This window comes from Diceros bicornis, chromosome 1 (genome assembly GCF_020826845.1).
Source record: "Diceros bicornis minor isolate mBicDic1 chromosome 1, mDicBic1.mat.cur, whole genome shotgun sequence".
Lineage (NCBI taxonomy): Eukaryota > Metazoa > Chordata > Mammalia > Perissodactyla > Rhinocerotidae > Diceros > Diceros bicornis.
The window spans coordinates 38414321-38440683 of NC_080740.1; the positions used below are offsets into that span (position 1 = coordinate 38414321).

A 26363-nucleotide genomic window follows, 5' to 3' on the forward strand; every position below is an offset into this window, starting at 1 on the left:
CATAGACTGAGGTCTAGATTGGGAGTCATGACAAGATAAATTTTCAAAGCCACGCCCTGGAATGTTGGTCTGTGGTTCCATGTGTTAGAACTGTCACTGTCTTTGTAAAGGTAATGATTATTTCAGATGGGCAAAGTTTTAGCAGAATTTGCATGGCTTATTTTCCTTCTTTTTGAGGTTTTCTTTCTAAGAAGATTGGAAACCCAACCTCTATGTAATTTCTGAAACCAACGTCTAAGAAATTTCTGAAACTTTTTCTGATATCACAGACAAAGCCTTTCTAGTTTCCAACATCCTGGTCCCATCTTCTTCTTTTGCTCCCTCACGAGGCATCAAAGCTACAAAATGGGGGAAGTGGATCTCCTTATGAAATTGTGAAATTCAGGTGATTCTTTGGAATATTTACAGTGCTTTGATTTTTTCTCTGCAAAGCAAAGGTAAAATGAATAGGAGGAAACAGGTCTGTTTGAGCACTGCTGAAATTGCCAACTTAAACTTGCTAGAAATATAGTTCTTGGGGTCTGAGTTATAGATGAGGCTGGGTGGTATTGGTTAAGAACATAAACTTTGAGGTCATAAAGACCTGGGTTTAAGTCTTGGCTCTATAACTAACTAGCTGTGTGACCTTGGGCAAGTCACTCAATCTCTCTAAGCCCCAGTGGTGTTGGCTACGAGATGAGTGTTATTGGAAGGATTAAATGGATTAAATAAACAAATGCATGTAAAGCACTTGGCATTGTGCAGGACACATGTTAATGCTCAATTAATAACGTAAGGGAAGTGTTTCTAGAATTTCTGACAAGTTACCTGACTTGTACAGGGTCCAAGATAGACTGTTTTAATGCAACACTTTGGTAGGGTTCAATTGTATTAGCAACAGTAGAAAAATAAGGATTTAAAAATACAATAGAATCTTGGAGAATGACCTTAAATAAGACAGCCCATAGAAACTTGGAAAGTGTCCTAAATCAGTGCTACTCCACATCAGCATCACCTGAAACTTGTTAGAAATACAAATCCTTGGGTCCTATCCAGACCTTCTGAATCAGAATCTCTGGAGTTGGGGTTCAGAAATTTGTGTTTTGACAAGGCCTCCAGACGATTCTTATATTCACTAAAGCTTGAAAAGCACTGTCCTAAATGACATGAATAATACTCCAGAAAATGCATCCAAGTGTTTAGCTTTAAAGTCCAACCTCAGATACCACTGAGGCAGTGTATAGCCAGATTTTCAAAATGATTTGTAAAATAAATAAATAAATAAATAAATAAATGCAGTCTCCCTTGGTGTTCAAAGTATGAATCTTTAGTGGGTCTCATGTATGACAGTTTCTTTACTGTGATTACCGTATTCTGACAAAGAATACAAAATTGATATGATTTTATTGGAAAGACAAACAAATTCCTAATTTTTCCTTGGTACCTGACAAAAGCTTGACATATGGCCTAAAACACTGTGCTACTACTGTAACAGAATCAACCTAATTTCCTGTAGCCAAAAGCTGCTGGACAAACGCCTGTGGTCTCTTTATTGCCCCAGCATGGAGACACGGAGGGGAATTTCTGATGCTCCCTGTCTCTGTCACTGGGGCCGTCAGGTAGTGGTTGGTACTACAGAGCCCAGATATATCCTAGATTAGGTCAGCCCGGTCAGGACTGGGTCCCAGGGAGAGAAGAGGCAGAATCTCGGTGGGAGCTCACTATTGAACAGGGCAACCTCCTTTGCATCTGGCCTGCATCTCATGTCACCTGGAAATCATCTCCACTCAAACAATGCACAGCCGTCAAGCAACATTTGATGATGCTTCAGGGGATCTTTTCCCCTACCTCTGCATGATCAGACAAGAGAATAAGAAACTCAGGGAGATTCTTTTCCCTTATATTTCTGGGGTGAAGGAGGGACCTGAGCTCATGTTCCATTCCCCAAATTAAGGTCCTGCTTTATAATAATAAAACTGCCCAGCACAACAGTGCGCTCAACAGATCTGGGTGCTTGCAGATCTGCTGAGTTGAACTGAATCTGCAAATCCACAGAATTATATAAGACATTAAAAGTTACATTAAATTTCTGCTGTGTGCTTTTAAATCACAGAGTGCAAGACCATCAGCACTTAGGGTATATTTATTACCTTAGCAAATGTCAGATGGTTGTGTCCAGTGTTATCTATTATTTATGAATAACAAGAGGCGGTAGGACTGGAAATGACAAGCTTTAATATGTCCAAAAGGTTAGGCATAATGCAGTTTGCTGCCCTATAAATTTCTTGACACCATTTTCCCTCCTAATAAAGCATTGTCAGTGGTGGCCATACTGAACTTCCATTATTTCTATACAGTTCATAATAACTGCCCCTGCCCTCCGCAAAGAAATGTAATTGCAGATACATTTCTGAAAAAGAATGCATCCTTTTAAACAATATGAAATTTAAAAATAATTGGAGTGGGAGATTCCTATCATCCCATTAAAAATGAATCTCTTTACAAAGATAGTTCTCAGGCTGTAGACTTACAAGAGCTTAAGAAGTATTAATTAAGGATGACAAACCTTCATACTGCCCGTAATTAGCTTTCTGACACCGATTAAGATCCCATCTACTGTGCACCCAATGTATTTGAATATATCCAGCTACATTTCACAGGTTTACTTTAGGGCCTTTCTACCATTTAAGGTCCTGGGAGATTTACACATGATGCAGCTCGTGTGGATCCTTTCAGGCCGGCAGCGCAGGCCATGCACTTTGCAGGACTTTACCTAATACTTGCACAGCCTCTGTCTCCCTGGGACCAGCAAGTGAATACAGCCTTTCTGTCCTCTTTCTTTCTGTGGCAGTGGCATGAATTATGTATTCTGAGCAACTCTTGCAGCTTTCGAGGCCATTCTCATGTATAGTATCAAGAAAAGAGAAGCTGTCCTCAGACAATTTCCCAGTTTCCCCTAGTTTGCCCTTACTAGACCACTTCATCTATGGAGCAGTGAGGTTTGCAAAGTAAAACTTGCAACAAGCATTTTTTCTTTTTAAACTCCAGGAAACGAGGCTATCAGAAAGAAAGTTTTGAGACAAAGCTAATATTATTTTTCCATTATTACACGATTCAAAACACAAATTGACTCTTCACAATTTTATTATTAGGACAAAACAAATTTTAGATGAACACAGTGAAGTTGAAACAATTAAAGAGCAAATTTTTAACTACTCCAGATGTTCAGTTAATAAGATCATGCCTACCCTAGTCCCTGTAGTCCTTGAAAGTTCCATTAAGCTGTCAGAAAATTTTGTCATTGTCTGTGTTTTTGTGCAAAAGATAGGAGAGAATGGAAAAAAAAGAGATTGAGGGAAAAGGGCGGGGGTAAAGTGAATTGATGTCAAGGGTGAAATGTCTTGAAAAAGTGGCTACAGATTAAAGGTAAGAAGCACCTCTAGAAGGTGAATTGATTTTTTAAATACTCTAAGGTTTAAATTGCTGATTTTAAAAGAAAAAATTCAAGTCTCCATAATCATAATTTAAGGACTTCATTTTTTTTTGAGAAAATGGATGTTAGGTAAAAAATAAAAGAAGCCTCGTTGGCATCTCTAGAAAAGAAAATTCAAATATTGGTGTGCAGATCCAGGCAGGCAGGGAGATGAAACAGCTTTCTACATGGCTGACATTTAACTTTTTTTTTTCTTCTACCCTTTCCACAATAATCTCATCAAGACCTGAGATAAATTCAGCAAGTTGTCAAGAGGATACAAAATTAATTAGATCAAATCTACATCTCTGCCCGCACTGCTGAAAGAACAATTACAGTCTTCCACATGGGCTTCTCAGTCCTTGCCCCTCTTACCCAGCACACGCTCACATGGAAACTTCCACATCATCTAGCTCAGAGCCCAGTACCTGACCTCCTCACAGTATCATTTTTCTCAGTTCTTCAGAAAAGCCAGAGACTTCAAATAGATTCTTTTTCTGGTACGTGACAAAGAAATATTACTATAGTAAAAATAAACGGTGGTACCTTGGATTATATTATCATTTCTTTCTCAGTCTCTCCCAATTTCAAAATCTTTTCTGGAGGAAAAGTCTGCTGTATGCCATGCAGCCCAGTGTTTTAACTGAAGTGACAGAGAAGCCCAAGTTTGGAATTCAGCTTGCATGAATTACCTTTACCTAGGCTAGAGCTCTTAGCTTGGCAAGGAGCATCTACCAGAAAAATGCCAGTGATGGGTAGAAACAGACACTTTAGATCTAAAATTGATGCAAAATTCCATTTCCCAAACTTACTGTGTATATGTAATTAATAACCTAATAAGATTGAATAATCAATTTATTATCGATCATCTATCAGTCTCTTGATCTCTGTCTTTCCCTCCTTTCGTGTCTTTCTTTCCACCTATCTACCTTCCTATCCCCACTGTCGACAGCTGAAGCCAAAACCTCTTAGCACGACTGTTAAGGCTCCAGACTACCATTTCCATCTCCAGTCCCATTCTGGCCTCTATCTACTTTATCACTTTAATCATAGCACACTACCTCCCTCTTATCATTATACTCTGTGCTTTCATAACTTTGTGTCTTGGTCATGTCGCTTATTTAGCGTTATTCTTCCTCCTCTCATCCTTCAAGACTTTGCAAGGTCTTTCCCTGGCTCCCAACTTGGAATGAGTTGTGTCTCCCTTATCCTCTCTCAGGGCTCTTCCCGGTCCTCTTTCCCTTACTTCCCTGGCTCTCAGACTCCACTCTGCCCTACTGGCTAGCCAGAAGGTCACCTGTGTGTACCCCGTACTGAACTGTAAGCTCCTTGAGTGCAGAGCTTATGTTGAATTCAGATCAGTATCTACAGTAACACTCAGCATAAGGCTTATATCTAGCACATGTTTATTGAATGCATGAAGAAAGAAATGAAGGCAGGTTGACATTTTGCCTTTCTTTGAGCCTATGGTTATTGTCACCATTATTAAACTATTATTTTCTGGATTCCAGTTTATCCCCTTCAAAGACATGGAAATGAGAAATGGAAAAAAAAAAGGCAGCTATATAATTAAAGAAGAAAAATACATATAGTGAACATAATAATTGATTAAAAAAACAAACCTGAGGTTAAATAAAATTAGAAAGAACCAATAGTTTTAACCATGCCCTTGGTTAGGAAGTTTGATTTCTGAGCCTTCCTCACTTAAAAGTGGCATTTGAAAGCCCACTTTCAGTGATAATCTTTTACTCTATCACATTTCAAACACATACATAACTTTTAGTGATAATTCTCTGAAATTAAATATAATGATAATATTTTCCACAGAATGAAATTTTTACTTTAATTCCTCTTATATGGGTTCTTCTAGATTTTCTAAAAGTTAAAGAACAAATGTAATCTAGAAATTAGATCTTATATACTCAATGAATAAGTTATCAGCAAACTCTTCAACAGGATTGCCAGGTAGCAAAGAAATATACGGAACACCTGATTAAGTTTCAACTTTAGATAAATAATAGTGTTTTAGTACAAGAATGTCCCAATGCAATATGTGGGACATACTTATACTAAAAAATGATTCATGGTTTATCTGAAATACAAATTTAACTGGGCATTCTGTATTTTATCTAGTAACCCTACTCTTCTACCCTCAAATAATGTGCTTCTAATGATTCCCACAAATGTTCTTTTAGGACCTCTCTAAACTTTTGGAGATTAAAATAGTTTAACAGAGAATAATAAAAATTATATTAAACCTGTATGGGGCACGTATAGCACAATTTACAAATTAAAAAAAATACTAATCGGGCTGGCCCCGTGGCATAGTGGTTAAGTTTGGCGTACTCGGCTTCAGTGGCCCAGGTTTGCAGATTCGGATCCCGGGTAGTGACCTATACCACTCATCAGCCATGCTGTGGTGGTGACCCACGTACAAAATAGAGGAAGACTGGTACAGATATTAGCTCAGGGCCAATCTTCCTCAGGAAAAAAAATAAATAAAAGAATACTAATGGACTAAATTTCAAGAATTATATTTTATTTTTCATTATCAGCAACAACAGCAATGTAGATACCAAATTTCTTATGAACTTGAAGGATACTTTTCCTCTAACCCTCAAAAACAGAAACAAATGAACCCTAATTCAAAAGGGTGGTTAGAATGACAGCAGTCAGTTCCTCACCTCTTAGTATTCCTTGGCCCTGACAATGCGTGTTCCTACCTGGTTCGGTTAATTGTCCATTGTTAGGTGGAAGTCAGAGCCCCTCGCCCCTCCCACTAGCCTTCCTCCCCATCAGACAGAACCCCCTTCTCTGAATTCTCCTCCTGGACTGTCCTGTTCTACCTTCACATTTAAAAATGGCTGTGATACTACAGGTTTTACTAATAAAAACTACGCAAATTACCATGGGCTTAGTTTTTTTGAAATAAAGCTTAGGCTGTTCAATAAACGCCTGAGTTTGCCAGCATTTCTACAAAAATTTTAAGTCTGAATCCTGTACCAAACATCCCTCACTTCCCTCATCCTCCCTGTCAACTGATATATGATTGCTGTAATATTGGTACCAAAGGGAAGGACTCAAGAAAAAGGCTGAAAAACAGACTCCAAGTGCTATGTCCTTGATGTGTTCAGCCAAGTTGTCTTCAGTTGTCTAATATCTTTTCCTAAAGTCCGCTGTGCACAGTTTTGCCTTGTTCACAAAGACAATGGTGGTGGTAAAAGCTTTTTGGTGCATTTTCAAGTCTATGTGTGCATCATCTGTCTGGCGGTTTATTTCTTGGACAGGAATTCTGTCTATCTCCAGTATAGCCTCTAACTCCTTATTGGCATCCAATACTGTGCTAGGGAGCCAGTAATAAATTTTGCTTGACATGCCTCAGAAAACATTTTTGTTATGGTAATGTTACTGAAGAAATGGCAGAGAAAATTCAGCCCAAGTGTAGGAGTCAGGAAAAGAAGAGAAGCTTATTTTTCTTCCTTGATTACTGTCATCAGCAATAATTTTCTCTGTCCATAAGATCACCTACATTGATAGGAGCCAAGAAATCACTTTCCCCATTGGGAGAACTAGAGCACTTTAAAATCCCCAATCTGTTAGATTTTTAGCATTGGAAATTGTTGAATGCAAGAACAATCAGGGCCAGGCTCTATTATCAACTATAATCACCTAAAATTGGATTGCTCAGCCTGTTAATGAAGAAAGCCTGGCTCTGAGAGTTTGGGAGTCAGAATAGGTGAAGTTTGAATGAGAGTAAAGGGTAAGAAGGGTCAAATGTAGGTTATCGCCAGGCCCGGGAACATGCTGTAGCACAAGGGTCCTTACAGACATCAGAGAAGTAGACGGGAAGTGGGAGTGCAGAAAGTAAACTCTCCCTAGGTCACAATTTGGGTGATAACCAGCTGCAGTCTACACTTGGGTGCTCGTTGCTGGTCTGGAGAAAAATCTCGCCAGATGCTTAACAAGCCTCGAATGACTAATTTCTTTTTAGGCTACATCCATTTTACTCTGAATTCCTACTTGACCAAACTTCTTATCCCCAATCACAAAGCTCAGTAGTTGGAAGAGAAATCAGAAGAGACTAGATCGTGTAATTGCAAGACTCAGAACCCAGCCAACAGAAGGTGTGGCGGTTATTAAATCTCGTTCTTCCAAATGCCAGGAAAAGTTTTGGTAGTAGTTTAATCCTCACTGGACTCTTTTAATTGCTCTAGGCCAGAGTTACCCAAACTTTAGTCATTCAACTACCAATACTACAATTTTGGTGATCCAGTGAGTCTCACTTACCATATTATTTCCTTAGTATTTTTACATCTATACCTTCTGAATTATTATTTACTTAATATTTTATTCAAATTACCTTTAAAATTTATTTCAAATGGAAACTTTATATCATTATCATAAATGGAAAAAAGTGTCACTTTTCATAGATAGAAGTTAACCATAAAAATAAAATTAACTGAAAGCAAAACAATGTTAATTCTAGCTAGCTCCAGCTGCAAGGCAAAGCACCCACTGTAAAGCCTGCTCTTTCTTGTCAAAACGGGATAGTAGCAAGTTCAGGGAGTTGTTAATGATAAAGCACCAAACTGAGACTTTTGCCTTGACATAACCAAGAACACTGAAAGAGAAATGAAAATGGCATGGTAACTTTCCACCGCATGATTCAGTATTCTTCAAGGCCATGATGCCCCCAGGCCACCTAAATCGTCTCATGTAGGGTGCTGCCTGTCCCACTTGGAGACAATACTACTATAAGCTATGATGTATTTGAGGAACAACTAATTGACTATAAAGAGGATTATTGATAAACTCTGTGATTTATAAACTTCCATTCAGGATGGTTATGAAGTGTGAACAATATATTCATCAACTTTACAGACCTTATGAATCTTACTGGAATACTATTTCCCAAACTAAAAATTGCTTACACAAATAGCTTGCACATTGATTAAAATATATTCGACATTTACTGTACATTTCAGCTTAAATTATTCATTTGATCTCTAAATTCTGTCTCTACATCTTTTTTTTGTCTGTAATGAGCATATCTTCTTGACTAAATGTAATAATGTGATAATATCTCACTTTAAAGATTTCCCCAAATAAATAAGCATACTACAATTCTGGCATTTCCAATCAAATGGGAACATCTTTGTATATATTGACTATTCCATCTGTTTTCTGAAAGCTCACAAGAACTCTATATAATAAAGTCTGAAGTAGGGGATTTTCTTCTGTTCTAATTTATTCTTGTGTCCTAACAGCAGTGGTCAGCATTTACATTTTATATTTATGCTAGCCAGCTCTCTTGGCAGATCAGTACATGGCTAATTTCCTCACATATCTTGCAGTCTTCTTGGAAATTAGGTTTTATAGTATTGTTACTTTTGGTCAGAAACAAGAGGCACAAGAGTGGCTATTAATTTTCAGGATTGCTTAACCTAAAAAAGAAAGCTCTTATTTCTTTTGCTGTGGGAAGGTGGGTAAGGGGAGACAAGCCAGATCTAAAAATAAACTGGATTTTCTTTCTTATTCATATGTAATTAGAGCCCCTTTGTAACTACTCATTACCACCTCAATAGTTATAGGATGAATAAATAATATATATTTTTAAATGTGGCAAAACCAAGAAAGAAGTAGCCAGGGCTGCATCTAATTTATCAACTTGGTGATTAAAGGGCTGGCTCTAGAGGCTCCAGACATCTAGGGACCCAGAGATAAAACAGAGCAGTTGGCTGTGTTTTTTCTAATGAATCTAGGGCTCGAAAGATATCAGGCAATTTTAAAGAAAAGCAGCAAAGACAAGAGATATTAGACAAGGCCAGTAGGGTAATAAAGGGCAAGGCCAGTTACTGAGAGAGAAAATTACTTCATTTTCTGTGATAATGCTTCTGCATGCTTTGCAGGTCTCTTCTCACGCTTTGTTAGTGTGACTTGATATACAAACAGCATCTGAATGCTACTCACAATGTAGAAGGAAAGAGCCTTGGAACATTCCACAGAGGGGCAGAGGGCTTGGGTCTAGTATTTTGAAAGGGGGAGGCTAAGAACAATGGTAGCAGAAGGGGTTAGATTGCAAGGTGAGGAATGGTGCTTTGACAGAACGTGAGGGACGCACAGGATTAAATCAAGACGAAAAGACACAGCAAGGAAAAGAAAGACAAAGGCAAGCAAACATACTCTGGAAATGCGGAATTGTTTGGAGGATGAGGTGGGACAAAGAATGGACCAACCCAGTGGTGGTCAACATATCTGCAAAGCAGAGCTGTGGCCCGTTTGCTCACTGGTCTTCTTTCCATTGGCCAAGGTAAAAAGGGCATGGGACACTTGACTCCTCCTCAGCTAGCTGGTCAGCAGACACATTTTCTGCTTAGCGGGAAATGTGCAATATTTTAGTATCAATTCCAGAGTATATTTAGCTCCTAAAGCTGGGGCACACAAATGTCACATTCCCATGAGACAATCAACCCGGTGAAAAGAGCACCCGCCAGAGGCCCTCAGAACACCCATGAAACTCTCGCATCCCAGGAGATGCTGCACACACGGATGTGACATCATTAAAGCACCCAAGTCAGGGAATGAAAAAAAGTGAGGGGATCACAGATTGGGTCAAGTTAAGGGACATCATAATGAGTCAGAAAAGAAAAGACTTTTCCAACAGAATAACGCCATCACCAAGTCATATTGCACAGTGCTTGGCAAAACAGAATGAAATTCAAAATAAATCATGAACATTAAACAGAAAAACAATTCAGAGCAAAATGGAAATTAAAATCATAAAGATCATGGTAAAAGGAACAGTAAGCTACATCTTTTTTAAAATTTTATTTCTGCATAACAACTCATTGTCATTGCCCCATCAAATACATAACCAATTGTCAAAAATCAAACTTGAATTTGACAGGGCAAGGCAAAGAGTTCAGAGCACAAGAACAGTGATCATGTTAAACACCCATGCAGTCACCTCTGCCACCATTGTTTGACAATCTGTAGACTGCTTCCAGCTTTGTCAATATTCATAATAAGACCCAAGAGAATGAACAACGCCGAATTTGAAAATGATCTGTCAAAGTGTTAATTGGACTCTTTGATAACCTCCATCCCTTGGGAGAGTTAACGACTGGAGAAAATTCATGCCACCCGTCTCAGTGAAGTGAAGAGAAAATGACTGTAACCAACAGCTGGATATTTGGTTGACATATTTCATGCCTTACTGGAGAGGCTGTTTGGTTTTTCAGAAAGTCGCACTGGGCAAACACAAAGTGATTTTACTGAGTTGTCTCATCTCGAGAACTCGGCCAAGACTAACACATCTGCAGGCTGGAGCCACACATAACAAATAATGGCCCATGCTAGGGCTTGTGGCCTGTTGTGACAGTTCTGTCCCGTCACCAATCGGCCTGGTGCTTTCTTGGGATGGTAAGAGCAGGGATCCCTCCAACTTTAGGAGGCTGCTGAGACAAAAGCCACTTATTTTTTTCTTTTTAAGATTTGGGACAGGACATATTAATATAAGTTATAAAAGAATAATAAAATTGATTAAGATTTTTGCCCAAGAACAAGTTAAAAGGGCTACAGCTTCACATTTTGGCTTGGCACAAAGAGCAGCAGAGTGTACAGCCCTCTCAGGAGATGAGATACAAAAAAGAGGATGAAAATTGAGAGTGTGAGTTGGCCTCGAAAAACATTCTCTAAAAGTAAAGATGGAAATACGTATACAGTAAACTCTGGGGGAGGACACGCTAGAGACTGTCTTCCGAGGGTCACTGCGGCTGGTTTGCCCTCAAGACTCAAACCCTGTTTGGATGAAACTCTTGAAAACATATAGAAGTAAACAATTCTGAATGGGGGGAAACAGCTCGCAACATAACTGGGCTTTTCAGTCTCTGATTTACAAGACTGTTTTTTGGACAAGTAAAGGCCTTTTTGGTTGCAGCTGCAACTAAAGTAGGATGTGTTACCAGAAGCAGCAAATGGCGAGAAAAGAGATGACATTTCCTGTCTCTAGTAGAGCAAAGAAAGCAAGGGAGAATTTAGGACAGTTCACAGTAGAGTCCCTTTCATTTAGTGCAGCTTCCTTTCCGTTTTAAAGGCATAGCAATTCTGCTTGATTAAATAACATATTTTTGTTTGAGCTATTGTCCTCTAAGGGCAATTACAGTACGTCTCAGGACCACGGCTCTATTCAAATTCAGCACCATGCAAGAGTGAGAGATGCTACCAGCCAGAAAAGACTTTTCCCTGCTATTTCTCCATTCACTGATTAAACGGGCCTTTACTTCGATTACATGTGCTTGCCAAAGCCTGCACTGCATTCCATCCCATTATGGTGGGAAAAGAGGATCCAGAAAATCACAGAATGAGCTAAGAGGAGTGGAAAGGGATCTCAGGCGCCAGCATCTGCTTGGGGCCAAGCCACACCTCTTCTGGGTGGAGGAAGCTTAGAGGATGTGTTATTTGTTTTGTGTGGTTTCTCCTTGGTCGGGGAATAATTTAGGATCAAGCCTAGTACAGAGGATTGAGTTGCAGTCTTTTTTGAGAAGCTTTCAATCATAGTGTGTTGGAGGTTCCTTAAATGCTGCTGTGATTCAGCTGGAAGCAGTTACACAGTCCTCCCCACTTTTCCCTCCCTCTCCCCCCCAGAGGAAGAGGCATTTCCAAGGCCTTACCCTTCTTGTCTTGGTGATTATGGGAAGACACTGCCCCCAAAGACTCTGTGCTGTCAGGTGAATCGAGCAGATCCTTCCAGTCCAGCATTCCTCCCCTAGACTCATACCCCTCTTGAGCCGCCGAATCGGACGTGGTGGTGCTGGGCAAGAGGGAACTGGAGTGCCCTGTTTTCATCACAAATACAGTTAGGGAAAATATCACTGGGGACACCCACATTCCCTTTGCTCAGAGGCCTGGAGGTAGGACACCCAAGCTGGCTGTAAGACTGAAAGGAGATTGCCCTAGAAATAACAAGGCTGGGGGGTGGGGCTCAGCGGAAGTCCATTGGGACTTGTCATTAGAGGATGAAGGGCCAGATCCTATCTTTGCCGCTTGTTGGGTGAGCCTCAGGGAATCACTTAACCTCTCTGGGCCTTGGTTTTCCTTGAGCACAAAATGGGGATGATGTCACTTACCTCCCAGTGTTGGGAGGATAAAATGACATAACGGTGAAAGTACCTAGCAGTGTCTGCCACATTGTAGGTGCCCAAGAAATACTAGTGTCCTTTTTCAGTATTCCCATAGCAACACTAAAGGCAGAATGTGTCCACTCTGGGGACAACATTTGTGACTGATGGGCAGGTTCATGGTAGTGGACAAGCCTCTCCCTTGTGACAAATAACTCAGCTGTCCTGAGCCTTTCTTATGGAGCCTTTCTCAGGGAGGTCTGTCTAGTTTTCAGCTTCATCTCAACTTCACAGGCATTCTTTCCGGGAGAGGTGACTGCTTTCTAAAGGGATCTGCTCCCACCTCCTTTTCCCTGGCATGGAGGCTGCAATTGCTCCATGTTGTTATGACTGTGCCTTTTGTGTCTTATTCCAACAAAGTTAGTTTCATGACTCATACTGTGAGAGGTTGTTTTTGAGGCCGCATTGACTGATATGATTCAGATTAGAAAGGGATAGCTTTTTGAGATCCACAGTAGCCTACCGTAGGATAACGTCAGAAGAAGAATGGCTAGGTTGGGAGTTAATGGCAGAAACTCTGGACGTTTCCTGTGAATACATTCCTAAACTTTCCTTCCACAAGGTTAAATGCAGATCGTATCAGGCGCTTTGATCTCAACTGTCACAATGATTTAAAGAAGCCCCACTACCTGTGCTCTCTGGTAGAAATAAAATATAACCTTTCTGTGATTATCAGGTAGAGTCTTTGGCTTATTAAACCATCTTACCTATAGTAACCTCTTGAACAATTTTTAAAAAGACATCAGGGCAACTACTGTGAATGTCTAATTGGTGCCTTTGGCAGAAAGTAGGACAGATTCACAAGTGGCTCCAGCCTCGGGTATGATCGCCATGTATGTAATAAATAAAATACTGGCCACCAGAAAAAAAGAGTATAATGACCAATGCACTGCATTCTTCTTTTTTACAATTATTATTGGAAGTTGGATTCCCAGGAGACTTTAATGTTGCAAATTACAGACAACATATATATATATATATAAAAGATAGCAGGGAAAAGCAAGCAAGCCAAGTGGCTCATCTAAGCTATAACGATTTCTATGGATACAGCACACTTAAACGCTACCACAAAGCTTTGGCAACATGTAAGAGGCCCCTTTCTGTATAGGGCTTGTCTGGCTCCCACATAGCTTCAAACACCCACTTTGTTGCAAATAGTCTTGTTCATATCCAACTGCAAAAAACATGTTCGTTTAAAACTCAAGAACGCTCGCTTCTAGACTTTGTGTTTTTACACTTCTGGGCTTCACATGTCATCTCATAATACTGGTAAGAGAGGGGAGGAAAATTAACCTGGAATTGAAAATACAGAATTTCTTTTACTTCCTTTTTGCTTATATTGAGGTCTAAAATATAGCCTCTATTTTCTACTCTTGAATTTAATACTGCTCTAATAAAATATATGGTCAACCTATGAGAGAATTCAGCACCCAGCATAAGCAAACAATCAGAAATAGCTTGGTAGGGAGTTAGAAAGGGGGGAAGGAAAAATAAAGAACCTCTCTTCTAAGTAGCAAGAATTTCTTTTACCTGAATTGATACACATTTTGAGCACTTTCAATTTAACTGCGTTCAAGGGGCAATTTTATGGTAATGCCATAAGTATGGTTTAGGGAGAACATTTCTTAATACAGTAATCTAGGGGAAATATATGCCTAAGGGACACATTCTCTGTAGAAAGATTTCCTGGACCATATGCTGCAAATACGTGGAAAACTCATTGGTAGTGGAAAGCTATGGCTATGAGAGGAAATTAATGTGGACCAGATGGTAGTTAGGTAGGAAAATGTTTTACACAAATGTGAGAAATCAGCTCCTTCCTATTGCTGAAGTGTTAGTCTAATACCTACCACATCTCCATTTTCTATATGTAAATCTAGAGAAACCATGCATCTGATATACTCAAAAGAACAAAAATAGAGCAGCATGAGGTCTGCAATCTTTTAAACTTATGCTTGAGGATAGGCAATACGTGTCACTGGTGAATCAGTCGGAGAAAGCAATACCTGATTCTCGAAAATTTTAGAACCACCATGTAAAAGACCATAGCAGCAGTCCTTAGTCTGAAATCAAAGAGGTGTGTTATTATTACCTCTCCAAGCTTGAAAATGTTAAAAGGAAATCACTTATATTCCTTTTTATAATGTGATTCTACAGGTTTTGTCATTTTTGTGCATTCTGTAAGAGACTTTGTAACCAAAATAATGCTGTAAAAATAGGCTATCATTTGTGGATATAGTATTATCTGTCAATAGATTTGGAATCTATAATCTTGTCTCGTTAATCCAATAAGAAAGGTCATATTTTAATCAATAGAGCTTATTATGTGTTATTCTTATACAAAGAAATAGATAGATTTTAAGTTAACTTTAACATGCATCATATCGTTTCTCTATATCTACAAGCCTTTGTGATTCCAGAGGTTAGAGACTCTTCAAATACTCTAACCTATTAACAATGATCGTTGCCAATTAAACACAAAAAAGAGACACTAAATCAATACAAGAGAGGAAGAGAGAAGGAAAATAATCAGGGTCCAATTCACTAAAAAGAGGTCCTTGCATATGCAAGTGGTGTTGCACAGAGCTTTTGCCAAGCAGAGAGTCTGCATGGTTTATTGAAATGATCCCTTTTTCTGAGTTAGACAGTTCTGGTTTTGTGGTTCACTCTATGAGCCTGCTACTGAACTTTTTATGGGGACATGCAAAGGACAGAACTAGAAACAGTGGGTGCACTTTGGACTTCGAGGTTGGCTTCCTAGTCTACATGGGTGCTCATAAAAATAGCAATTTGGTCCTTCCTTTGGTGGTACAAATACAGCGCCTAGTACAGTGGCAAATGGTAGGAACTCAACAAATATTTGCTGAATGGATGACTTAAATCTATTCTAGGTTTATTAACTCTAAAATAAACATCCCTTACAATAGTTTGTGAAAAGAAAGTCTCCTGTGTTTTTGTGAGCACTGTCTGGACCAGTCCTCATTTTTTTGTTTTTTCCTGAGGAGGATTTGCCCTGAGCTAACATCTGTGCCAATCTTCCTCTATTATGTATGTGGGTCACCACCCCAGCATGGCCGCCAATGAGTGGTGTAGGTCTGCGCCCAGGAACCAAACCCGGGCTGCCGAAGCAGAGCGTGCAGAACTTAACCATTAGGCCATGGGGCTGGCCCCATAGATCAGCCCTCATTTTAATGGTCAATTAATCATCTTACTACTTCACACTGGATAGATTTAGCCTGAAATGGACGGAATCATTAGTTAAAAGAGAAATTCCAACTCTTCTTTAGTTTCATCACAGAAGCCACTGATTAAGAGCTGAGGGCGAGCATTGTCCTTTAATGTGGAGGAATTAATAAATTTCTTTCCCTTTGTAAAGGAAATAAGAGAGATCCATAGATTGGATAGCGATTTTTTGTTCATAAAGAGCATCTCATGGTTTAATTATTCTATCTATATGAGAAATTACGTGGGAGTCAAAATTGGTCTTAGTATGATTGATGAAGGCTGGGGAGGTTGCTGGTTCAATTAGATTCAAGACCTGAATTTCTCAATATCTGATAAAGATTATTCAATTATGGGAAATGATTGCAAAGTATGATATTGGAGAAGAGAAGATGCTATGTGGGTTCTCTTTCTGAAGGGCAAACTAAGCTAGATGACATTTGCCTCCTGAGAAATTTTTCTTCCAGTTGTTGGTGTTCAGTATTCTGGCTTGATTCACAGGTGAGAGAATGTTAAAACTGGATGAATTCTGTGGGCTCATACTCCACACTGCCTCACTTCATGAGGGGGACAATCAGGAGAAACCAGACATCGTTTTCCATATCTGCACAGCTCCACTTTAGTCCTAAAGATAGTCTTTAGGACTTTCAAAGAGGCTTTTTATTTATGCTAATTAGACACGGAGTAATAGTTTACATAGTGCTATTAAACACATTTGTGGCCATCTGGAACTATTTCTTTGAATCCTAAATCCACTTCCTTTCTTTTCTTTCTTCTTTTTTTCCCCTCTTTATTTTTTCCCTTCCTTTATTACCTACCTCTACATTTAAAGACTGTCCTAGAACTGTGACTGTTACATATCTTAAACACAAAAACTATAAAATGTCTGCATATCAATGAAACTCATAGTCCCCATTATAATGCAGAAGCTTCAATTTGCCATCACACGTATGTTTTTCACATTATATTTAAAAAACACATGAATTGTTTACCCTAATAAACCTTTGGGGGAACTTTGAGAAATGAAAATGGAACATTTCAACTACATTTCCACTTATAAAGAGCTCAGAATATTTTGTTTGTGGACGTAATGGCTTTGTTTAATATAGTGTTTGTATTTCAGAGCAGGAACAATGGGATAAATCCTGTTTGCACATCATTTCCACTGCGTCACTCTTCCTTGTATACATTTTGAAGAAATCTCACTAAAAATATGTCTAAATATTCACACTCTTTGTAAGCTCAAATTTTGATGGCTAATTTCATGTTAAATTGGAAAGTTCTGCCTAAGAAGAACTTGGTATTGGCACCCTGTACAGATTTTCTGCCACAGAGGGTATTGTCCTGAAAGTCAGCATTTTGGGGAATGGTACTGTATCAGTTAAGGAGCTATGTCCTATTAGTTATAAGCACCATTCCTTAATCTTGGATATACTTATGTCCAAAAGCAATTTCTTCTCCCTCAAGAACTCATTAAATATATTCACCAAATTCCCTAAGGTTTGCATATTTTATGTTATGTGGATTAAAAATGTAGGACTTAGTCTCACACGTCAATTGTCTCATACAGGCAGAGTGATTTTTGAAGCATCATGAAATCTATAAATAATTTTAGTGAATTGGGGCCCTGAAGTAACAAAGAATCTGGTCCATGATGTTTAGGAATGAAAACTATAAACTACCATGAGTGGTTTGAAGAATTGAAAAAAAAAAGAAATCCGTAAACTGACCATATACTGTGTTGTAAGACATTTCATGATCTGGTAGAGGAGTTGAAATGTCTATAAAAAAATAATGATAAAAAAATTAATTAAAAAAGAAACCTAAGGTTTGAAAATACTCAAGAGGATTAGTGAAACAGGATTTCCCAAATAGATTTCCATCGATATTAAATTATGAGTGATATCTTCCTTACCATTCAGTGCCACGAAGGAATCTGAAAGACAAAAGGGAGAAGAAGGTTACTTAATGTTTAACACTCTGCTTAGTGTGACTTACATAATAAGTAGGAATGAGCCAATACAGAACTATGCTAACATATGATCCCCAATAATAAGTAAGTACTTTTTAATTCCTGCTTGTAATATAAGATGCTATATATTCGGTCTGATTTCATACTCCCGTAACTCTTCCAGAAGTGAGTTTCCTCAAAGTCACTGCCTTTGTTGCCAAGAGGCAGAGAAAAAGGAAGAGTTAGTAGAAGGAGTGGTAACTGTGATTATATGTGATTCTGAGAATGTAAGCCCTACTCTATACAGAGGGATGTGTATGTGGATAAAATAAATGATACCTGGACCACTTTTTTCTTTACATTCTCTCTCATTTCATCCTCACAACCATGCTGTGAGGAACTGTCCAGGATCACAATGTTCTGAACTCAGCCGGGGCTTTTAGTTAGGAAATTAAAAATAGAAACAAAAATAATCACACACACATATGGGCAACATACATATGTGTGTGTGCTGTGGGTTTGGGTCAGATCAATGATTCCTCAACCTGCTACTCAGCCTCTGACGCTGGCTCTTTATGATTTCCTCATTTCTCCCTTAAAATCCTGTTAAAGAGTCATTGTGCACCAATTATCTAAATCCTCTGAATGCCTATATGTGAATAGGTATGTCTAATAGAAGTCGGTTATGCTCTAACAGGAGCACCGGGAGCAGAGAAGTCACTAGGAAAGGCAGCAGAGGGTCGGCCTTACCTCCTGCCGGAGCGGGCACCCTAAGTGCCTCAGCAGGAGTGGGGTTCAAGGTTAGGGAGCACATGAAAACACGGAGGCTTGACTGCTGAGATTAAAGGGTAAATCACTGGCTTGGGACCTGAGGGTCTCTCCTGTGCTAGATACAGAGGCTTCCTTAGGTTCCTCTGCCTGAGGACACAGGTGTGGTGTGAGCCTACTGGTGTAATGGCACTTTACAGAGGCAGTAACAACCATTTTCACATTTTTCATATATTTACCTATTCAATTCAAATCAACACCCCATTTTCCCTACAGATGCCCATACCACTAGATCATAAAATTATGAAGAAAGTTATTCACTAAAATCAGCTAATTAAGTTCACTCACATACACACACACGAACCAAAACCTATTTCCCTGAAAATGGAGCCATAAGGCACAATATGATTAAGATCTCCTGATCAAACATCAGATTGTTTCACAGCACACAAGTAACACAGGTCTTTTGGTGATGACACTGTCTCCTATGCTAATTTCTTAACTCATAAATTTTGTGTGTGAAGACATAATCAATAAGAAGCTTTTGCCAATATACAATATTTGCAAACAAAAAAAATATGGCAAAGAATTTGGAGATGAGGCTGCCTGTAGCCCTCTTTATTTGATTATATCTGATCTCTAAAAAAAGATAAGGTAGAATGTTGAATGGCACCTTAGAGCCTGAAATTTCAGTACTCATGGTTCAAAGATTTAGAGTTATATCCATGATTTTCATTATAGAATCAAATATTAGAAGTAATATAGTTTCATTCCCTTAAGAGCGATTTTTTGGTGCCATTTTGAATGCAAGCTTCTTGAAATTCATCTCATATAACATTTAAAACACTGCAAAGTAAACATTTTCCAAGAGTATGGCATTATTCTCTAAATTAACATTAATAAAGCATTTTCAGAAGAATATTGATATTAATCAGATCACAGGACAACTGGGAAGAATTTTGATCAGAATCCTTTATGTAAAGTTCTAACTGAAATATTATTATTTAATAACTTTTGAAATCAACTCTGAGATTAGCATAATAGGTTAATTCCTATAAAAAGGTTATTGTGGGTCACCTGTACTTAGCGAGTTCTTTCTGAAATTTTTTTTCTACTGCAAATGGTAATAGACATAAATCTAATTTAAAAAATAATTATTTTTGTTAGTTGATATGTTCAAGAAGAATGAAACAGTCCCATTCAATTAAAAAGGTAGAATTTTTACAGTGATCAATCTTTCTATTATTTGGCTAAAAATTACAGTTAATAACACATTTTTAAAAACGACAGAAACTGTGGTTTTTTAATAGAAACGCTGATATAACTTACTGCTCTGCTATAATTAATATTCTCTAGAGTGAATTTGTTCCACACAGCATTATAATAATGAAATAGGGGCCAGCATTTATAGCAACAACATTGACAACACTGGCTTTAAAAAACTCTGTTTTCTTTATTTTATATTTAGAAGATGATTTCTGTTATTTATGCCTGTTTTAGTGCCAGCTGCACTCAGTTCCACATGTGAGGTAACGTTTCTAGGCCATTCGATAAAAGCATCTTCGCCCAAAGATGAACATGGATAAAAAGCTTTACTTACTGTGACAGTCTCCCAGGCCATCTGTATTGCCACGCTCTATGTCCTGTTCAAAAGTCAGTCTTTAAAAAAAGGAGGGGAGAGAAGAAAGACAGAAACAAATTGAATAATATGAGTCATTATTCCAGAATGAGTCTTTTTTTTTTTTTTTTTTTTTTTTTTTTTTTGTGAGGAGATCAGCCCTGTGCTAACATCCGCCAATCCTCCTCTTTTTTTGCTGAGGAAGACGGCCCTGGGCTAACATCTGTGCCCATCTTCCTCCACTTTATATGGGACGCCACCACAGCATGGCTTGCCAAGCAGTGCGTCGGTGCGCGCCCGGGATCCGAACCAGCGAACCCCGGGCCGCCGCAGCGGAGCGCGCGCACTTAACCGCTTGCACCACCGGGCCGGCCCCAGAGCCTTTTTTTTTTTTAAAGTTTTTATTTATTTATTTTTTCCCCCAAAGCCCCAGTAGATAGTTGTATGTCATAGTTGTACATCCTTCTAGTTGCTGTATGTGGGACACGGCCTCAGCATGGCCGGAGAAGCGGTGCATTGGTGTACGCCCGGGATCCGAACCCGGGCCTCCAGCAGCGGAGCGCACGCACCTAACTGCTAAGCCACGGGGCCGGCCCTATTCCAGAATGAGCTTAAGTTTCACTAAAGAAACTAACACAGTTTGATGAACTGATTGGCAATTACAAAAAAAAAAAAAAAGAGTAGATAACAGCTTGAAAATTTATCTCCGAAGTTTACAGAAATGAGTCTTATGTGAATCTCCAAAGAGATGCCATGGTTTAAGCAGTTAATTCAGATATCATTCAGGGAGTTAATTAGTTGTGGATTATTTATATCCTTCTTTTACTCTGATTCCATGAACATTTCTTAAACATTTAAAAGGTTTAAATGTTGACACACATTCCTTATATAAGTGATATAGAAGTCCATAAATTAAAAAACAAATAGAGCTCTTTTCCTCTCTACTTTGTCTTTCATACCAACTCTTGCCTTGCTAGACTTTTATCTATTTCTTTGCTTAGAAATAACTTGTATAACAGTGTTCAAAGGTACAAATGGCCAGTGGATATGGGTGGACCTGTGAAGGGATAGGACATGGTGGTGCATTTTGCTGAGACCACTCGGGTATTTTGTTCACTCCCGACCCTACACCCAATCCTCGGGAGTAATACCCTCATGCTCCTCTATATGCTCACTTTTCTTTCAAGTGCACTTGGTCACCACTGGGCTGTACCAGCTATATAACATTAACAAGACCAATCTTAATAATATCTATTTTGATTTTTAACATAAGCACACTGGAATCATCCAAAGGTGTACTGTTCTTTTTTGAATAAACTGTGCTTCTTCCTACAACATAATTGAAACTCCTATTTCAATTTTGCAACTGCCTTCAGAATTTATTTATGAGCCATATAGGAATACTATTTTGAAAGTCACACCTTGATCTAATAATCCACCATGTTTGTTTTCCAATGTTTTTTGCCGTGTTAAAAATGAAATTCATCTTCAAAAGATAAAGATTTTTAGTGGTAATGAAAGCCACTTTCCAAGGAGAGTTCTGCAGGTTTTGAGCAATGAAATATGTATGTAGATCTTGCAGGGAACAATTTTGGAGTTCTCATATTAAGTTAAAAATGATTTTTAAAAATCAATCTTATTACTTTTGGTCACACCTTGAATATAGAAAGGTCATTTCTTAGCTTCCCTCACTGTGCTTTGTGATCCTTTCTCCTTTGCTTCTAGGGTCCCCAAGAAAAGATATAAAACTCTAACTCTGTAGTATGTCGATATTGCTACTTGCAAAGCTGATCTAACAATATGTAGTGAGTTAGTCCTTTGCGTTAGTCAAATTTCCAGGTCAGACTTTACAGTTATCATTAGCTCTGCTTATGGGAATACTTTCCGTCAAATCATGCAGGTGGTCATCAGACATGCCCTTCTGTCTGCTTCTCTAGTATTCTAAAACGGGAGAGGAGGCTCAGAGTGATGTAAGGACGATTCTGTTCCCCCTTTGGATCTGGGGAAGTTGAAGGAATAGCTAAGGAAGAACTGTGCTGCCATATGGCACCTTCCTTGAGGTGCCATAACCTGTCAAGGACATGCACTGAATATTTTTCCAAATGTTATTTTGGATTTCACATCCACTGAAGTAAAAACAAAAGAAACCTTTTAACTAATGCCACCTAAGCATTTAAAGCCAGGGTACCAATTTTAAGCAACAAAGTCACAGGCCTGGTAGACTGGCCTGATCTAGCTGATCTTCTGGACAACTGCCAAGAATTGATTGACTAGCTAATGAGAACTAGGGTCAACTGTTCTTCAGTGCAGGAGAAAGGTTTATTGGATGTATACACCATGCTTGCAGTACAAATGCATCGCTTAACAAATGTTCTGATTTCTTCTCAGCCCTGCATGGTCAATTAGAGGAGCCAGTTTTGCTACGGCTGGACAAACCACATCACTAATCTAATTGGTACCCTACTGCTCCTTCTCTCTGCTGTTCTCGCACTGCGATGATCAAGGCATGCACCTTCTTGTCCCTCTCTCCAGGGAATACTTAGAAGCCTGCTGTGTTTCTTTTCTCTGTGTTTTTAATCAGTCTGAGGATGGATGATTAATAAATTGGAAATCTGCCACATGTGATGCTGGAGCATTCTATGAAATGGGACACGGAAGGAGAACGGCTGGCAGTCCCATTGATAAGGTTTGTGCACAGAAGACTGAGTGGCAGTGGTGTGTGCAAGCACAGTTAGTCATACATCTAGAATGTGTAGCAGCCAAAGGCCACTTTACCCTCTCCCACACCTTGGGCTCCTTACCTGCTGCTGGGTGACAGGTGGGCACAGGAACCTCCTTCCTTTACCCACCCGCAATATGGGTCTCTGGAGGCGATACAGGTTCTGCAGGAAGAGGATGACCATGAGCTACCTAGGACTCCTTTCTAAGCACTGTGGACGTTCTAACGGTCAATGAGGCAAAATACATACTTTTTACACTTCCCATGTCGTTCACACCGGCCAAGGGGAACTTTTATCACACAGGTGGAGAATGCAACATACAGAGAGCTGCTTGCTTTGTCCAGTTGCATGCCCATAATCCTCTTGTCTTCTACTCCATCATAGCTGCACCTAATTTTATAAGGCAGGGTAATATTAATAGGATCTCTTGGATCAGTTCTTTTTCCTGCCACCACCCTCACACCCACCTCCCAGCCCAGAAGGTGATCGTTTAATCTGATCTAACTGAAGGTGAAACCGATCCCTGTGCATGCACAAACACACATACCTATACATGTACATATGTGTATCTATATAAACACACAAATTATTGGCAAGGAGAAAATGCTTTTTATATATTAAAAGATTTTTACAAATAATATTAAAAGCCACCCCAAAATGCATAAAACCTAAGTCTGCCATGAGTTTCTCTGAGTGAAAGTGATCATAAAAACACAAAATATTACTAAGAAAGAATCAAACATTCTACGCACTTTTCAGGGTTGTAAACGCTCATCTCTTCCAGGAAAAGGCTGTCATTTAGGAAACCACTGTTTCCTATCCTGGCCAAGAACTTCAAGATGATTCCCTTCTCTGATCCCAGGAAAACCACAGTGTGATTCTGATATGGCCCAGCAGCAGTGTCCACCGCAATTTTGGTCAGGCGGTATCTAAAATGACAGGATCGCATTTTATATCTCTGTCTTGATCTATCATTAAAGTGTCCCCTTTTTCATTTCAAATAATTGTGACATAGCTTTCTAGCAATAACCTCAAGAAAAATATATGCATATGAATAACGCTCTCAAGCTGTTCTGGTCCTTTATTTCTATATGCGGAACATTAGTATGGCTCCAAGGGGAGGAAGGAGGTATGTGTGTAGAGGCCAAGTTCCATAATAGACAGCCATAACCATCTGAAACCACTCAGCAATTGTCCCTTTCATGAGCAACAAGGAAAGGCTGATGTCTCGTATGAAGAGGGGAAGAAATAATGTGAATTCATTTAACATTTCATTTAACATTGAAAAGAAAAGCAACTGCTATCATTTTTCCATACTTCCTGAGGTGCAAGGCCTTGTCAACAAAATGTCAGATTGGAAAGCTTTCCAATTGTATGTATAGGGGCTAAGAGGGATGGGGAGGTAGATTGTTGATGTCACTATTAATAAACATAAGGATGTGCAAACCAAACAGATCCATTTATAGCCAACGTTGAAGGGCATCAGTCCTGTCACATGCCTAGGATAAGTCCTATTGGGCATCCTTTTTCTCTGAAATCTCTCAGCCATTCAATACTCCACAGATACCTATTTCTCCTAAGCACAATGGCAGGAACCAGAAAACATGGACCCTTCTGCAAGTTTTATACCATGGTTTCCATCTTATGGGCAAGAACCATTATAGTACTTTAATATCTTTCAATAAAGTCACTGTTTAGAAATGGTGGTAAAGTTAATTAACATTTTGTTTGATGACTCCCACAACCAGATGGTACTTGGGAAAGCCCATGGAATTGTTTGGAAATAAGCTGCAAATAAATACAAGGAGGATATTTAATGCTATCACAGATTTCTAATCAGCTCTCCCTTCTCTCTTGGCCACAACTTCAGATAACAAACGCTAAAGTATGAATCCTTCATGCTGGCATACTTGTGCAAATGCTCCATTTGTCCATGCTCCGTTTGACAGCTAACAACCCAGGGACAATGCTCAGATGGAATCTGCAGCATGTTTTACAACCATATCCTACCAAACAGGTATCCACATCCATTGACTGATTCTCCTTCACTGTTCCTTTCTTTTGCACAGATTGGATTAATGGGCTAACCCGGAAGGAAATATCTTTGTTTCCTCTAATTGCTGGCATGTGTCCATTTAGCCTGACAATATCAGAACTCTTCTCACTAGGAATGTAGTTATGGAGGTTTGGTGGCATCTACCCAACTGGCCAGCATTTCATAGCTGAATCGATGCCCAGAATAACAGAAGATGTTTGAGACATTTCAAAGCATGATCCACCAATAGGTTCTATGAGCACGAGATGCAGTAGGGAAAAATCCATTTAGGACACGGTTTGCTTGACACCCACCTCACCATCGTCCTCAGGAACCAAGGCTTGTTGATGATGGAAGGCACGGCCTCATCCATGAGCGGGTGCGTTTTGATGAAGTTCAGAGTATCATCAGGAAACTCATTGGAGGTTGCATATTTTTCTAAGGAGGATGAGCCAGCGCAGCAACCTGGCCTAAAAAGAAACACAGGGAGGGAGCTGATTTCATGCCTTATGGCAAATTCTTTGAATGAACTGCTTCTCTAAGCATCTGGCATGAGGGAGAATGTACTGTAGGCTGAGAAGAGGAAGCTGAACAATGCAGAATGCCACCAAATAAAATCTGCTTAGATTTCCTCCAGGCTGCCTCCTCATTCCATTCCATAGAGGACCCTCGGCCAGGGCGGTTCAGCCTCGGCTGGGGGCAGCTTGGCTTCCCCTGAGAAGCACAAACAAACCCCATAAATGGTGATTGAACTTGAAGCAAATGAGAGAATGTGTAGTTTGCACGTCTGAGGGACTGCTCTACCTGTACTAAAACCTGCTGGAAGTTCTTGAGGCATTTGCTCTACAAAAGGAAAGAATTAAGCTGACTTTTTCACAAGGTGGAAAACAAAGGCATTCAAAAAGCCGCCAGCCAGTATACGTACCGTACCAGCAAGACTCAGTATAACCATCTCTCACTACCTGAGGGTCAGAGAACAATTGGGTTTTGTTTTTATTGTTATTTTTGGTTGGTTTGGGCAGGTATGAAAAGCCAATTACACTAAAGATTCTCTCCTGAAAGGTCATTTCTTTATTACTGAACAATGACAATGAAAATTCATTTCTACAAGAAATCCTATGAGTTCAGGAGTCAAGGGACATCTCAGCAAAGTCAGATCAGGCAAACACTGATGCCAATCCTGTCCAGACACCTGGTTTGCCTTCGGGTGCATGAGAGGAAATTGGACCCTGACAACACTGGCATGATGTAGCCCCAAGCACACGCTGTTTCATGGCACTAGCCCAGCCAGCCCCTGAAAGCATCCCGACGTCTGCAAGAGTGACGAGGCAAACACTTGGAAGGATGAGGGTAAACACACTGCCACCAGTAGAAAATCACTTAAAGTATGTGTCCTGCTGATGGCTGACACCATCTTTA

General features: G+C 39.4%; 1 protein-coding gene across 7 annotated transcripts in view; it reads right to left on the reverse strand.

Annotated features, from left to right (window-relative positions):
- The window catches only part of SEMA6A (semaphorin 6A), a 124793-nt gene that overhangs the window by 10752 nt on the left and 87678 nt on the right, over positions 1–26363 (reverse strand). The window contains exons 12-19 of one of the 7 annotated variants that reach the window (XM_058538937.1): positions 25259–25414; positions 23662–23838; positions 23159–23299; positions 22991–23071; positions 20172–20230; positions 17768–17788; positions 17583–17633; positions 12124–12288 (exon numbers count right to left, since the gene is read on the reverse strand). In XM_058538937.1, the coding sequence (XP_058394920.1) occupies positions 12124–12288; positions 17583–17633; positions 17768–17788; positions 20172–20230; positions 22991–23071; positions 23159–23299; positions 23662–23838; positions 25259–25414 (851 nt within the window). Of the gene's footprint in view, positions 1–4840; positions 4971–12123; positions 12289–13623; positions 13924–17582; positions 17634–17767; positions 17789–20171; positions 20231–22990; positions 23072–23158; positions 23300–23661; positions 23839–25258; positions 25415–26363 lie in introns of those variants that run through there. The other 6 variants (XM_058538972.1, XM_058538955.1, XM_058538947.1 and 3 more) reach the window with 6 other exon arrangements.